Source organism: Bos indicus, chromosome 19 (assembly GCF_029378745.1).
Source record: "Bos indicus isolate NIAB-ARS_2022 breed Sahiwal x Tharparkar chromosome 19, NIAB-ARS_B.indTharparkar_mat_pri_1.0, whole genome shotgun sequence".
Classification (NCBI taxonomy): Eukaryota; Metazoa; Chordata; class Mammalia; order Artiodactyla; family Bovidae; genus Bos; species Bos indicus.
The window spans coordinates 57,106,568-57,119,848 of NC_091778.1; the positions used below are offsets into that span (position 1 = coordinate 57,106,568).

General features: G+C 56.6%; 2 protein-coding genes across 5 annotated transcripts in view; one reads left to right on the plus strand and one right to left on the minus strand.

The window, feature by feature from the left end:
* The first annotated feature begins 3,686 nt into the window (after nt 1-3,686).
* GALK1 (galactokinase 1) lies at nt 3,687-10,496 on the plus strand. Its single transcript, XM_070774065.1, has 8 exons — nt 3,687-3,926; nt 4,655-4,844; nt 5,279-5,398; nt 5,590-5,725; nt 5,841-6,022; nt 9,855-10,005; nt 10,088-10,250; nt 10,350-10,496. Exons 1-8 carry the CDS (start codon nt 3,762-3,764, stop codon nt 10,419-10,421), a joined length of 1,179 nt encoding a protein of 392 aa, XP_070630166.1. The 5' UTR covers nt 3,687-3,761; the 3' UTR covers nt 10,422-10,496.
* A 111-nt stretch (nt 10,497-10,607) lies between these two features.
* The window catches only part of ITGB4 (integrin subunit beta 4), a 32,293-nt gene continuing 29,619 nt past the window's right edge, over nt 10,608-13,281 (minus strand). For 2 of the 4 annotated variants that reach the window (XM_070774059.1, XM_070774061.1), the window contains 7 exons: nt 13,091-13,249; nt 12,579-12,728; nt 11,859-12,047; nt 11,614-11,769; nt 11,366-11,530; nt 11,162-11,269; nt 10,608-11,042 (listed from right to left, as the gene is read on the minus strand). In XM_070774059.1, the coding sequence (XP_070630160.1) occupies nt 10,903-11,042; nt 11,162-11,269; nt 11,366-11,530; nt 11,614-11,769; nt 11,859-12,047; nt 12,579-12,728; nt 13,091-13,249 (1,067 nt within the window). In that variant the 3' untranslated portion in view covers nt 10,608-10,902. The remainder of the gene's footprint in view (nt 11,043-11,161; nt 11,270-11,365; nt 11,531-11,613; nt 11,770-11,858; nt 12,048-12,578; nt 12,729-13,090; nt 13,250-13,281) is intronic. The other 2 variants (XM_070774060.1, XM_070774062.1) reach the window with 1 other exon arrangement.

A 13,281-nucleotide genomic window follows, 5' to 3' on the forward strand; every position in this document is an offset into this window, starting at 1 on the left:
AGTTGTGTCGGACTCTGTGACTTCATGGACTATAGCCTGCCAGGCTCCTCTGTCCTGGGATTCTCCAGGCAAGGATACTGGAGTGGGTATCCCTATCCCTCCTCCAGGGGATCTTCCCAACCCAGGGATGGAACCCAGGTCTCCTGCACTACAGGCGGATTCTTTTACTGTCTGAGCCACCAGGGAAGCTGAGGAGTGCTCAAAAGGAGCAGACCATTAGATGAAATTTGGAATTGCTTTTATTCCTCGTTTTTTAAAAAACAGTTTTATTAAGATACAATGCATAAGGACTTCCTGGTTGTCCAGCTGCTAAGATTCCAAGCTCCCAACGCAGAGGGCTCAGGTTCAATTCCTGTTCAGGGAACTAGATCCCCCTGCCGAAACGAAGATTAAAGGTCCTACGTGTCGCAACTAAGACCCAGAATAGCCAAATAAATTTTTTTAAAAATGCAGTGCACATACCATACAATTTACCCATTTAAAGCGGTTTTAGTGTATTTACAGATATGGCAACCATCACCACTGTAAATTTTAGAATATTTTCATCACTACAAAGAGAAGTTGGTATTCTTATCACCTCTTATTCTCCCATTTCTCTCAGCCTCAAGCAACCGGTAATCTACTTTCTGTCTCTTTAGATTTGCCTATTCTGGACATTTTTGATTGATAGAATCATACAATTTGTAGTCTTTTGTAACTGGCTTCCTTCATTTACTGTGTTTTCAAGGCTCATCCATACTGTAGCAGGTATCAGAACATCATTCTTTTCATAGCTAAATAATATTCCACTGGGACTTCCCTAATGGTGCAGTGGATAAGAATCTGCCTGTCAATGCAGGGGACCTGGGTTTGATCCCTGGTCCAGGAAGATCCTACATCCCACAGAGCAATTAAGCCCACGTGCTACAACCACTGAGCCTGAGCTCCAGAGCCCTCAAGCTGCACACGCCCTGCAGCAGGAGAAGCCACCGCAAAGAGAATCCCATGTACCGCAACTGAAGAGCAGCCCTCACTCTCTGCAACTGGAGAAAGCCTGTTTGCAGCAACGAAGGCCCAGCCAAAAATAAATAATTTAAAAAATAATATTCCATTGTATAAGCCACATTTTGTTTGTCCGTTTATCCCTTTCGGATCACTTCCACTTTTTGGCTAATGTGATAGTGCTGCTGTGAACATTAGTATACAAGTTTTTGTGGGGACACATGTTTTCAGTTCTCTTCAGTGTATAGTGAGGAGTAAAGTTGCTTGGTCATATGATAACTCTACGATTAGCATTTTATGGCACTGCTTAATTTTTTTACATTCCCATCAGCAGTGTATGAGGGTTATGACTTCACCACATCCTCACCAACACTTGGTATTTTCTGTCTTTAAAAAAAATTTTTAGTCATCGTAATGAATGTAAAGTAGTATCTCACTGTAGCTTTGATTTGCATTTTCTAAATGACTAATGATGTTAAACATCCTTTCACATCTTTGGAAGAATGTTCAAATCTTCTGCCCATTTTTTTCTAGCTTTTAAAACTTTTCTTTATTGATCCCCAGGACTTATTATTAATCTTTTCCCCCCCTCATTTTAAAGTTATATTTTTTCCTATTGTAAGATTTTTTTTTTAAGACTCAGCACTTTATTTTTTATTTACTTATTTTTATTTATTTGGCTGTATTGAGTCTTAGTTTTGGCCCGTGGGAACTCCATTGCATCATGTGGGATCTTTCGCTGTGCCGAGGGCGCAGCTTTTGAAAGGACAGGGCACAGCTTTTGAAAGAGTGACAGAGCCAGAGGACACAACATAAGCCAATTAGAATCAAATGGATCCAAGACGGCAGACAAGTCAACTTCCACTGGAGCTTGATTCCCAATCAGCAAGCTAAATGACACACCCAGAGGCTCCAGGACGGTTCCAAGGCCGACCATCAAAAGACCAAAAAGTGGGTAATGGCCCAATTGCTGGAAATCTCTATCCCTTCCCCCAAATAGTTGAAATAATACCCTACTCAGCCTATGAAATTACCCAGCCCATAAAAACTAACCATGCCACTTTTCAAGGCCACCGCACTCGCCTTCTGTAATGGCCCATACTCTCTGTTAAGCCGGTTTCTCTCTGATCTGAATAAATCCACTTCTTACCTATCACTTTGTCTCTCACTGAATAGCTTGTGTGCTGAGCGATCAAGAACCTGAGCTTCATTAGGTCCTGAAACCAGGTCTGTGATCTCAGTTGGAAGACCATGGGTTTTGGCCGAGTTCGAGTTGCAGCCACATGGGTTCAAGTCCCAGGCAGGGTTTTGATTGGGTTTGAGTCCCAGTGCTAAGTCGATTCAGTCATGTCAACTCTTTGTGACCCCCACGGACTGTAGCCTGCCAGGCTTCCCTGTCCATGGGATTCTCCAGGCAAGAATACTGGAGTGGGTCACCCTCTTCTTCTCCAGGGTTGAGTCCCAGTACATGGATTTAAGTCCCAGTATGAAGTACACTGTTCCAATTGCAGCACAAGAGCTTATCTTCCCCCGTTCGTGTGGGTTCATTGGAGAAGGAAATGACAACCCACTCCGGTACTCTTGCCTGGAAAATCCCTTGGACGGAGAAGCCTGGTAGGCTACAGTCCATGGGTCACAAAAGAGTCAGACACGACTGAGCGACTTCCCTTTCACTTTTCATGTGGGTTCATACAAGGGGGATTCTTAACCACTGGACCACCAGGTAAGTCCCTTTTATACATTCTTGATACAAGTCCTTTAAATATATGATTTGCAGCTATTTTTTCCCATTCTGTGAGTTGTGTTTCCACTTTTTCATGGGGTCCTTAGATGCACAAGTCTTTTACTTTGATGAAGTAGTTTGCCTATTTTCCTTTTGTTGCTTGTGCTCTGCAGTCACGTCTAAACAACCATTGACTAAGCCAATGTCCCAAAGGTTTACCCTTAGGTTTACTTCTAGGAGTTTTCAAAGCTCACTTTTGAATGCTCCTGGGGCAACTTCTGATCAGATCCCCAGCTACAGCCCAGGCCACAGCCCTCCACAAAGCTCCCCTCCCTAATTTCAGTCTGCTTATATTTCAGCCTTTCCCTTCCAAGGTTTCTATGGGGTGGCCAACTGTGGACAGGCTTGAAGGTTTAGGATGCAGGTTGGTGAGAGAGGAGATGTCACATTCAGAACACCAGACTCTGGGACCAACGTTCCTGACTGAGGAAGCACCTGCCTTGGCAGTTGGGCCCATCCATGCCCACTACCACCCTCCTCACTGCTCCATTGCTAGGAGCTGGGACAGCGGGTCCACTCTAGGAAAGGAGCCTATAGAAGGGACTCCACCAAACTCGGGCAGTCCTTATCTCTATGCTGATTGTCTGGCCACCCTCTTAGAGATTCCTGATCAGGGGTTGGTGACCTCTGCAGGACTTTGGGACCTGGGAGAGCCCTTTGGGAGACCCAGGTGTGCTGGAGGCCAGCTCTGTAGCTCTGGCCGAGGTAGACGGCTGGGTGGATGGGTGTGACACAGAGGCCAAGGAAGGGCAGCTCAGATCTCCCGGTCCGGCCAATCCCCGCCGCGGTGGGCTCCCAGCGATCCTTCCCGAAGCCCGCCGCCAGCCCGCCCCCTCGCCCGCGGCCGGTGGATTGGGCCGGCGCGGCGGGCGGGGCGGGGCCAGTGCGGCCCGGTTTTGGGCGGCGCGACCAGCTACTGTGAGCCGACGCCGCGCGGCCCCGCCCCAGCATCCCGCGCCTACCGGACTGCACCCGGCGGAGCCGCCGGGAGAGCGTCATGGCCGCTTCGGAGCAGCCCCAGGCCGGGGAGCTGCTGGCCAAGGCCCGGAGAGCCTTCCTGGAGGAGTTCGGAGCTGAGCCCGAGCTAGCCGTGTCGGCCCCGGGCCGCGTCAACCTCATCGGGGAACACACGGACTACAACCGGGGCCTGGTGTTGCCCATGGTGAGGGGCTGGGCGGGAGGCGCCCGCGTTCCGCGTGCACCGTTGCGCGGGCCGCTCTGAACTTTCACTCCCGCCGCGTGTGGGGCCCGAGCACGTAGGGAGGCCCTCGGACGGGGCATTTCCCACATCGGGAGGCAGGAAGGCGAGAATCCTCGAGGAAGTAGGCTGTGGACCGCGGATCCTCGCCAGGCTCCCTGGGAGCCTCCTCACGGTGTGGGGGAATGCGGAAGGCGGGGTCGTAGGGGTAGATCCGGGCGAAGTAAAGCCCTAAGCTTCCTGGTCCAGCCCGTTCAATTCGCAGAGGGGGCTCAGAGACGGCTAGTGATCTGCCCAAGGTCCCACAGGGGCGATTGGACTGCCTTAGCCTGGGGCCGTGTCCATCCCTCGGTTGCAGCCTGGCAAGTTGAGTGAGTACAGTGCCTCTGAGGTTGCCTCCAAATGGGGAAGCGCCAAAAGGAGTTGTGTTGTTTTTTCCCTGTTGAACTCTCTCTCTCCCCCTTGCGTCACAGCCAGGAGCCCACGCTCAGGGCAGAGTTCAGGTCTGCACTCCCCAAGCACTGACCCTTCTTCCCCTGGGGCAGGACTCAAGCCCCCCCAAGGCCTGATGAGCGTCAGCTCTTCCCTGGGACACTCCCCATTCTCTTCACCTGGAGCCTGGAGGTCAGCTGCCGGTCTGTCCCAGGTGCCCTGGTGTTGGGAGTTTTGCATACTTTTGTTTCTCCTGCCAGGCCCTGGAGCTTGTGACAGTGCTGGTGGGCAGCCCCCGCGTGGATGGGCTTGTTTCCCTCCTCACTACCTCTGAGGATGCTGATGAGCCCCGGCGGCTGCAGTTTCCTCTGCCCACAAGCCAGCGGCCACTGGAGCCTGGGACCCCTCACTGGGCCAACTATGTCAAGGGAGTGATTCAGCACTACCCAGGTATGGGGCCCCGGGCTGGGTCAGATTCCTGCCTCAGCCACAAAGCCCATTAGCTCATCTGATCCACTTCGGGGTAGGCGTGCAGAGTAGAGATTCCTCAGTGGGCAGGTGAGGAGACTGATGCCCCCAGAGGTTCCAGAACTAGCCCTGGGTTGCCCATCCCACGATGGAGGAGCCAGGGTTCAAACCCCAAAGTGTTGGTCTCCAGAGCCCTGAATTCTGAGAACTGGGAGACTGTCTCGGACCCTCAGGGTGGGCGGGTTGAGGGCAGCGGACCCCTTGGCCCAGCAGGTTGGTGACCTCTGACAATTGAGACACATTCCCCCAGCAGCAGCTGCCTGGCAGTTGCCTCCCTTTGCACCAGAACACATTCCCTTCTTGTGTTCACCCTCCCTGGTGGCCCGTCTTACCGTCATCCATTCTTTACCCTGCAGCTGCCCCCCTCCCTGGCTTCAGCGCAGTGGTGGTCAGCTCTGTGCCCCTGGGGGGTGGGCTGTCCAGCTCGGCGTCCCTGGAAGTGGCCACGTATACTTTCCTACAGCAGCTCTGCCCAGGTACCTCCCAGCCCCCACCCAGCCCTCCTTCCCCGAGGTCCTGTGATCAGAGCTTCCCACCCCAACTGTGGCCTTGGCGGGGTAGGTGGTGAATCTCCCTGGAACGTCCCTGGAGCTACTGCTGCTCCCACCCGCGAACCCCTAGTGTCCCCTCCTGGGCCCCAGGCTCCCCACCTTGCCCTGTGCCGCAGACTCGGGGACAATAGCTGCCCGGGCCCAGGTGTGTCAGCGGGCCGAGCACAGCTTCGCAGGGGTGCCCTGTGGCATCATGGACCAGCTCATCGCACTGCTGGGGCAGAGAGGCCACGCGCTGCTCATTGACTGCAGGTCAGGGGCTCCCCTTGGACCTCCCACCTCATAGGAGCTCCTGGATGGAGGCTGCGTGGCCAGCAGACGCCCGGCCTTGTCATTGCCCCCCCCCCCCCCCCCATCTCCGCCCCAGGTCCCTGGAGACAAGCCTGGTGCCGCTGTCGGACCCCAAGCTGGCCGTGCTCATCACCAACTCCAACGTTCGCCATTCCCTGGGCTCCAGCGAGTATCCCCTGCGGCGGCGCCAGTGTGAAGAGGTGGCCCGGGCGCTGGGCAAGGAGAGCCTTCGGGAGGTACAGCTGGAGGAGCTGGAGGGTGAGTGGAGGGTGAGGGCTGGCTGTGTATGCTCTGTCCTGGAGACTGCTGGGGCTGCTGAGTGGGGTGGGGCGGGGCTGGGCGGAGTGGGGCGGGGCCTCCTGACCTGGCTAATGTAGGAATGCTTGATATCTCAATATCGTTTTTTATAATCTAAGAATTTAATGTGCACTGTGGAAAATACAGAAAAGGACAAAGAAGAAAATAACAAGCGATAAGATCACTACCCAGAGATAGCCACTAAGCTTTTTTTTGGCTGCACTGGGTCTTTGCTGATGTGGGCAGGCTTTCTCTTGTTCCGGTGAGCAGGGGCTGCTTCCTTGTGAGGTGCGGGCTTCTCTTGTGGAACACGGGCTCCAGGCACACGGGCTTCCGTAGTTGCAGCCCATGGGCTCAGTAGGCTCAACCCTGTGCAACCAAGCGCACAGGCTTGGTTGTTCCCTGGCATGTGGAATCTTCCTGAACCAGGGATAGAACCCGTGTCCCCTGCATCGCCAGGCGGATTCTTAACCGCTGGACCACCAGGGAAGTTCTACTATTAGCATTTTAATGTATTTCCTTTAGTGGTTTTCTGTACCTGTATTTTCTTTTTTAAAAGTACTTAAAAATTTTTTATCGAATTACGGTTGATTTACACTGTTGTGTTGGTTTCATCATCTGTATTTTCAAAGTTGAGCAAATACAGTGTTGCTATCTGCCCTTTTATTGCCCTGAACTCTCTCAGAACACTTCCTATACCAGAAAAGGCCAGTCATCACGATGGCTTCCCACCGACCCCAAAAGTTTACAAAAAGTTTACAAAAGTTTTCAAGACGACACTTCGTTGTAGCTGTAGGTGGCAACAGATGTTAATGGCAGGGAGTCCAGATGTTTAAACAGGAATGGAAGTAACAATCATCATTGCCTCAGGCACAAGGAACATTTTTTGGCCAGATTTTCTTAATTCCTCCTGTGGGCAGGGGGCCTTTTGGCTTTGGCTTTTAGCTCCTCCTCCTGTTTGTGTTTGAATGCCTTATCTTCCTCGTCCCATCTCCTTGGCTTGCTTCTTGGAATGCATCAGGGGCTGCTTCTTGCCACCTTTGAGGTCCCACATGGTGCCTGCCACCCCTTCCCCAGACCCTCCCACTGGAAGCAATTTTTTTTGGCTGCCTGGGGCCTTAGTTTCAGCCTGTGGAATCTTTGGTTGCAGCATGTGAGGTCTATTAATAGTTCCATGGCCAGGGAACATTCATTGGTTCCAGGCCCCCTGCATTGTGAGCACGGAGTCTTAGCCACTAGACCACCAGGGAAGTCCCCATCAACATGGCTTTTTAAAGCTACTGTAGCATTTCAGCATATAGGTGTCAATTTACTTAACCAGTTTCTGATAATCACATCTAACACCACGAGGGATGTTTTTATACATAATTATTTGTTTTCTCAGGATTAGATTGTTTGGAGTAGGATCACAGGATCAAAAGATAACATGTATTTTTAAGTTTCCAGATAGACATGGCCAGGAAGGTAGTCTGTTGAACAGTTTAAAGGTCATGTACACATTAACTCATTGAATTCTCTCACAAGTCTGTAGGACAGATATTACACTCATCTTTAAAAAGTCTTTATCTATTTATTATTTTTGACCGCCCTGGGTCTCTGTTGCTTTGCATGAGCTTTCTCTAGTTGCGGCGATCCGGGGCTGCTCTTGGTTGCCGTGCTCAGGCTTCTCACTGAGGTGGTTCTAGGCACGAGTGCTTCGGCAGTTGCAGCTCCTGGGCTCCGTAGCTTGGGCTCAGTAACTGGAGCACGGGCTCAGTTGCTCCATAGCACGTGGGATGCTCCCAGACCAGGAATCAAACCCTGGCCCCAGCACTGGCAGGTGGAGTCTCATCCGCTGCACCATCAGGGGAGTCCCTTTTTTTGTGATGGGATGTACAGTGAGTGGCAGGGCTAAGACTTGATCCAGGCAGATCAGCTCGTCCTCCTCCCTTCGGGGCCAGGCTGCTGGCCTTAGGAGCTGCCCTCCCTGGCAGCGTGGGGCCCATTTCAGGGACCATCTTGTCCTTGGTGAACCGTCACCTTTAGGCCACCTGCTCTGTGCAGGTCACGGTGGTTGAGCTTTTTGCCCTTGAGCACTTGTGGCGTTTCTCCCCTCCTCCTCGGCCCTTCCATTCGCCCCCCACGCCCCAGCCCTGGAGGCTTCCATCTCCCTCAGGAACCGTGCTTCTCTCTGCCTGCCTTTCTGTCCTCCACCTGCTCCCCACCTGCTTTTAAACATGCCCAGTCTTCTAGCATCCTCAAATGGAGTCTCCTTCCTATGCCAGTCCTCTGGGAAGGGTCCCCGATGTTCACGACCCCCATTTTCTCCTCTGTGTGCATGCTGAGTCACTTCAGTCATGTCCGACTCTTTGCAACCCCATGAACTGTAGCCCACCAGGCTCCTCTGTCCATGGGATTCTCCAGGCAAGAATACTGGAGTGGGTTGCCATTTCCTCCTCCAGGGGATCTTCCCGACCCAGGGCTCGAACCCTCGTCTCCTGCATTGGCAGGCAGGTTCTTTACCACTCATGCCACCTGGAAAGCCCTTTCTCCTCTCTACTCATTTCTGAATCCTCTGAATCCAACAGCCGGTCTCCCATGCCACCTGGTTTGACAGCTCTCCCAGGGGCTCCCCGCAGAAACCTGGGGGCTGTCCTCTCCACCCCCTCAGTGCTGGATCTGCTTGGTCAGAGCCCTGTTCCTCCTCCTGGGCCTGCCCCAGGCTTTGTCCCCAGCTCAACTCCAGCCACCACTGCCTCACTGAGGACTCAGATGGGAGTCCGCCCCCCCATTCCCACCCGGGGTCCTGGAGCCTTCACCTGGCCCTGGCAGAACTCATCCTTCTGGGCACCTCTCCTCTGACTTGGCATTGTTATTTCCTCACCCTTGTCGCTCCTGTTTGAAACTTCAGAGTCACCCCTGAGTGCTTCCTGGCCCCCTGCCCCCTCGGGTCTCTGACCTGTTCTTCCTCCTCCCCTTCCTCCCCACATCGGGCCCCTCCTGGTCTCTGACGTTTAACAACCACCAGCTGGACTCCTGGCACCCACCTCTCCCAGCGGGGCCCCTGCCCAAGGCGGTCACTTTTGTCAACTAGAGCTCAGCTCTGTCCCTCCCCGGCTCCAGAATCTCACTGGCACCTGGAATTAAGTTGCGAAGTCTCCTCGGTGTTCAGGGCTGCCCTTAGTGACTCGGCTGGCTGTGCCTGCTTCAGCGTTAGCCAGTTGGACAGCCTGCTGGTTCCCTGGGGTGTCCCAGGCAGGCCTGCACTGTACCCCAGTTCTGGATTCCTGGCCTTTGGAGGTTTCACTGTTAGTCCAGCAAAAACACCAGCAGGACTTGTCCTTTCTGTTCTGTCTTGGCCTCTGGAAGGCAGCAGTGTCCCATTCGCCAGGGAAGCAGAGTATGGGGCTCAAACAGCTGTTTATTGAGTACCCACCGTGTGCCAGGCACACTGGGAGCTCTGCATGTGTCTGCCTCACTGAGTTCTCCCCACATCCCAAATGAGGTGGGTCATGCCCCCTTTTTTGGCCACACTGCCCAGCACGTGGGATCTTAGTTCCCCAACCAGGGACTGAACCCATGCTCCCTACAGTGGAAACTTGCAGGGGGTCTTAACCACTAGACCCCCAGGGACGTCCTGGGTACCCCCTTTTATAATCGAGGAGGCGAGGTCTGAAACCTTGCTCCCCAACCCGAGGTTCTACCCACAGCTTCGTCAGAACCAGAGTGGAGATGCCCCGGGGCCAGCGGCCTGGAGTCCACAGGGGCCCAGAGGCCGTGGGTGGCAGGTCTGCTGAGCCCCTTTCCTCCCCAGCTGGCCGGGACCTGATGAGCACGGAGGCCTTCCGGCGGGCGCGGCACGTGGTGGGCGAGATCCAGCGAACGGCCCAGGCGGCGGCCGCCCTGCGCCGCGGCGACTACAGAGCCTTCGGCCGCCTCATGGTGGAGAGTCACCACTCGCTCAGGTGAGGCCCCTGGGTGCCTGACACCCCGCAAGCACATGTGTTGCAGCTGGGGCCGGCTCCAGGCTCCGTATTCTCTCCGCAGAGACGACTATGAGGTGAGCTGCCCGGAGCTGGATCAGCTGGTGGAGGCCGCGCTCTCTGCTCCTGGGGTTTACGGCAGCCGCATGACAGGCGGTGGCTTCGGGGGCTGCACGGTGACCCTGCTGGAGGCCTCTGCCGCTCCTCGGGTGATGCAGCACATCCAGGTTGGCAGTGCTGGAGTCGGGGTGGGGAGGGCAGGGTGGGGGAGCAGGAGAGATGGCTCCCAAGGCAGCCCTGAGCTCAGACCCCCCGTCCACCAACAGGAGCAGTACCATGGGACGGCCACCTTCTACCTCTCCCAGGCGGCTGATGGCGCCAAGGTGCTGCGCTTCTGAGGCCCTCGCAGGACAGCACGCGGCGGGCCTCCCCTCCTGTCTGGGTGCTCAATAAACTTGTATCTCTGACTCTGACGCCCGCCTACCTCAAGAGGTGGATGTGTGCTGGGGCATCAGAAAAGGGGTGTGTGAGAACTGCTCCCTGCTCTGGACGGGGCCTAGAAACATGGTCAGGGCAGAGCCAAGCAGTAGCGAAATCCTTTATTATAGCAGAACAAAGCCAGGCCCTTGTCATGCTGGGTCCAGCTCTTTGGTTACAAAGGGGCTGGGGCCTGGGGCAGGGGGGCAGCCAGAAGGGCCTTCTGGAACCTCTGCCCCCTCCACGCTGTCCAGAGGACACTGAGCCCCTGTGCTGTGGCCAGAGGCAGCGGCCTTGTGATCAGCATGCGGCTGGGGTGGGCCACCAGGGGTCCAAGGATGGAGTAGCTGAGGCAGCACATGGGGAGGGGGTGGGGCGGGGTGTGTGTGTTGAGGGGGGCGCTCAGGTCTGGAAGAACTGTTGGTCCACGTGGGTGCTGAGGGTCCCACTGGTGGTCAGAGTCCGGCTCACAAACTCCTGTGTCACATGCCGGGTGAGGGAGCCACTTGCTTCCAGATGCTGGGAGCCCAGGGTCAGTCCATCTGCAGGGGAAGAAGTGTTGAAGGACCCACCCCTGGGTCCTGACTGCCCCCCCCCACCCCTTCCTCTGTTGGCTCTGTGTTTCCTGGGGAGAGCCAGGAGCCCCCACCAGGCAACTCACCCAGTAGGAAGGGTTCAGTGGTGCTGGAGTGGGTGGTGATGCTGCTGTATTCCCCTGACGCTGGGTGCTGGAAGAGCCCCAAGTGGCCGCCCAGCTGTGGAAAGGGTCCTGGAGAGGGTGGGTGGGGGCACAGTTAGAGGATGGTGCCAGGAGAAGGCGTGGCCAGAGAAGGGGTGGGGCTGGGGAAGGGGCAAAGAAGCCTGCCTCCATCCTGGGACTCGATGGTGATGATTCCCTCTCGCTCCGGCCCGAAGCCTTGGGTGGTCTTGGCCTGCACCTTGAACTTGTAGGGCACGTTCTCGCTGAGGCCAGGCACGGTCAGCCGGCTCTCAGGGCTGTCGCCGTCAACCAGGAACGTAGTGGCTGGCTCTGTGCAGGAAAGATGCCTTTCAGCCTCTGCGGCTCCCTCTCTACCCCTCCCCCTCCGCCCCCCAACCCGGGGCAGGCAGCACCTCCTCCGTGGGCCATCTCACACGTCACCAGGTAGCCCAGAATGTCGCCATCTGGCCTGCGGGGCCGCTCCCAGCTCAGCTGCAGCGAGTCGGGGCTCAGGGCAGTGAACACCAGCGGGCCCGGGGCGCTGGGTGTGCTCAAAGTGAAGGCGGAGCCTGGGGGCAGCAGAGGAAGTTTGTCAGGGGACAGGTGGGTATCTGAGGGCCAGGTGGGGGCACCTGTGGGGGTGGGGGTGGCAACTCACCCGGCAGGGGGCAGAGCGGGCTCTGCGGGTGCACCTGTGACTCAATGGTGATGACACCCTCACGCTCCGGGCCCCAGCCCTCCTGGCTCTGGGCCCGCACACGGAACACGTAGGAGTGGTTGGGCAGGAGGTCCTCCACCACCACCGAGGTCTGGCTGGGGTTGGGGATGTTGAGGCGATACAGCTCACCTGTGTGGGGGACAGAGGCAGACCGTGGAGCAGCCTCATTCCTCATCCCTAGCCCCTGGCCTGATCTCGCCCCTCCCCTAGGCCGCAGCCCAGATCTGGTCCTAGCCCAGACAGGACCAGCTGTGGTTGGGGTGCAGGTCAGGGCGGCCTTGTGTGGTGTGGCTGGTGGTTCAGGCTGTGCACCATACAAGGAGTGAGTGGAGTCTGAAATCCCATCTGTGTATGATGGCTGTTTATGGGCCCAGGTCATGCCTGCCCAGAGAAGGGCCACTTCTCATAGCCCAGCAGAGAGACCCTGGGTCCCTAAGCAAAACCTCACCGGGGAAGTGATCAGGAGAGAGGCCCAGGGAGATGGGTGAGGACGCAGTGGAACAGGGGATGCAGTGAAGGGGACACTGGGAGACTCAGAAGGGAAAGGCCCTCTCAGAGAGGCAGGGGGTGGCAGCGGGGGACATCAGTGGTCAAGCGGCTCGGCTGGGCTCCGGACAGCCCGAGCGCCTGTATGTCAGCCCACCAGCAGCCAGGCCTCACCGCCGTTCAGCAGCTGGTACTCCACACTGTAGCCCTGCAGCGCACGCTCACACTGCGGCTCCTGCCAGCTCACTTTCAGAGACGTGGGTCCAAGGGCGGAGAACACCAGGCGGGTGGGTGTGTTGGGCACACCCGCAGCCAAGCGGGAGCCTGCAGACAGGGGGCGCCGCAGTCAGCCCGCGGCGGGGTTATCTGGGCAGTAGTCCCTGGTTCTCAGCTGCACCTCCCTGACTGCTGGTCGGGCAGCCCACTCGGCCCTGCAGCACCCTCTCTAGGCCGCCCGGCGCCTCCCCACCGCACTCAGGGTGAGTGCGGGGTCTGCTTGAGTACCCGGCCCCCCACCCTCCTCAGCTGGCCCCAGCCCAGCACCCCGGGAGGACAGGCCGCTTTAGGCACCAGCGTGGATGTGGATGGAATGGAGGGTGCGAAGGCGCGGGCAGTGCTGATGGTGGGTGGATGGTGACATGGAGCGGGACGGCCATGGAGACGCAGGACTGCCACCTCTGTACTACCTGGGCCCCAAGAGGGCGCTGCTGGCTGCCCAGCCAGGATTATAGAGTCTCTCAAGTCCCCGGAGCGGGGGGCTCCCTTCATCTGAGCCCGACTCCGGGACCCCAGGGCCCAGGACAGCGGAAGCCTGCTCCTCCCGTGTTCCCAGATGGGAGGGAGGCCTAGGGCAGGACAAAACACAAGTGAGCTGGGG

Coding starts and splice junctions, on each gene's coding strand:
- GALK1 (XM_070774065.1), top strand. CDS start 3,762: ATGGCCGCTTCGGAGCAGCCCCAGGCCGGGGAGCTGCTGGCCAAGGCC. Junction 5,399..5,589: donor CCTACAGCAGCTCTGCCCAG/GTACCTCCCAGC, acceptor CCTGTGCCGCAG/ACTCGGGGACAATAGCTGCC. Junction 10,251..10,349: donor GGGTGATGCAGCACATCCAG/GTTGGCAGTGCT, acceptor GTCCACCAACAG/GAGCAGTACCATGGGACGGC.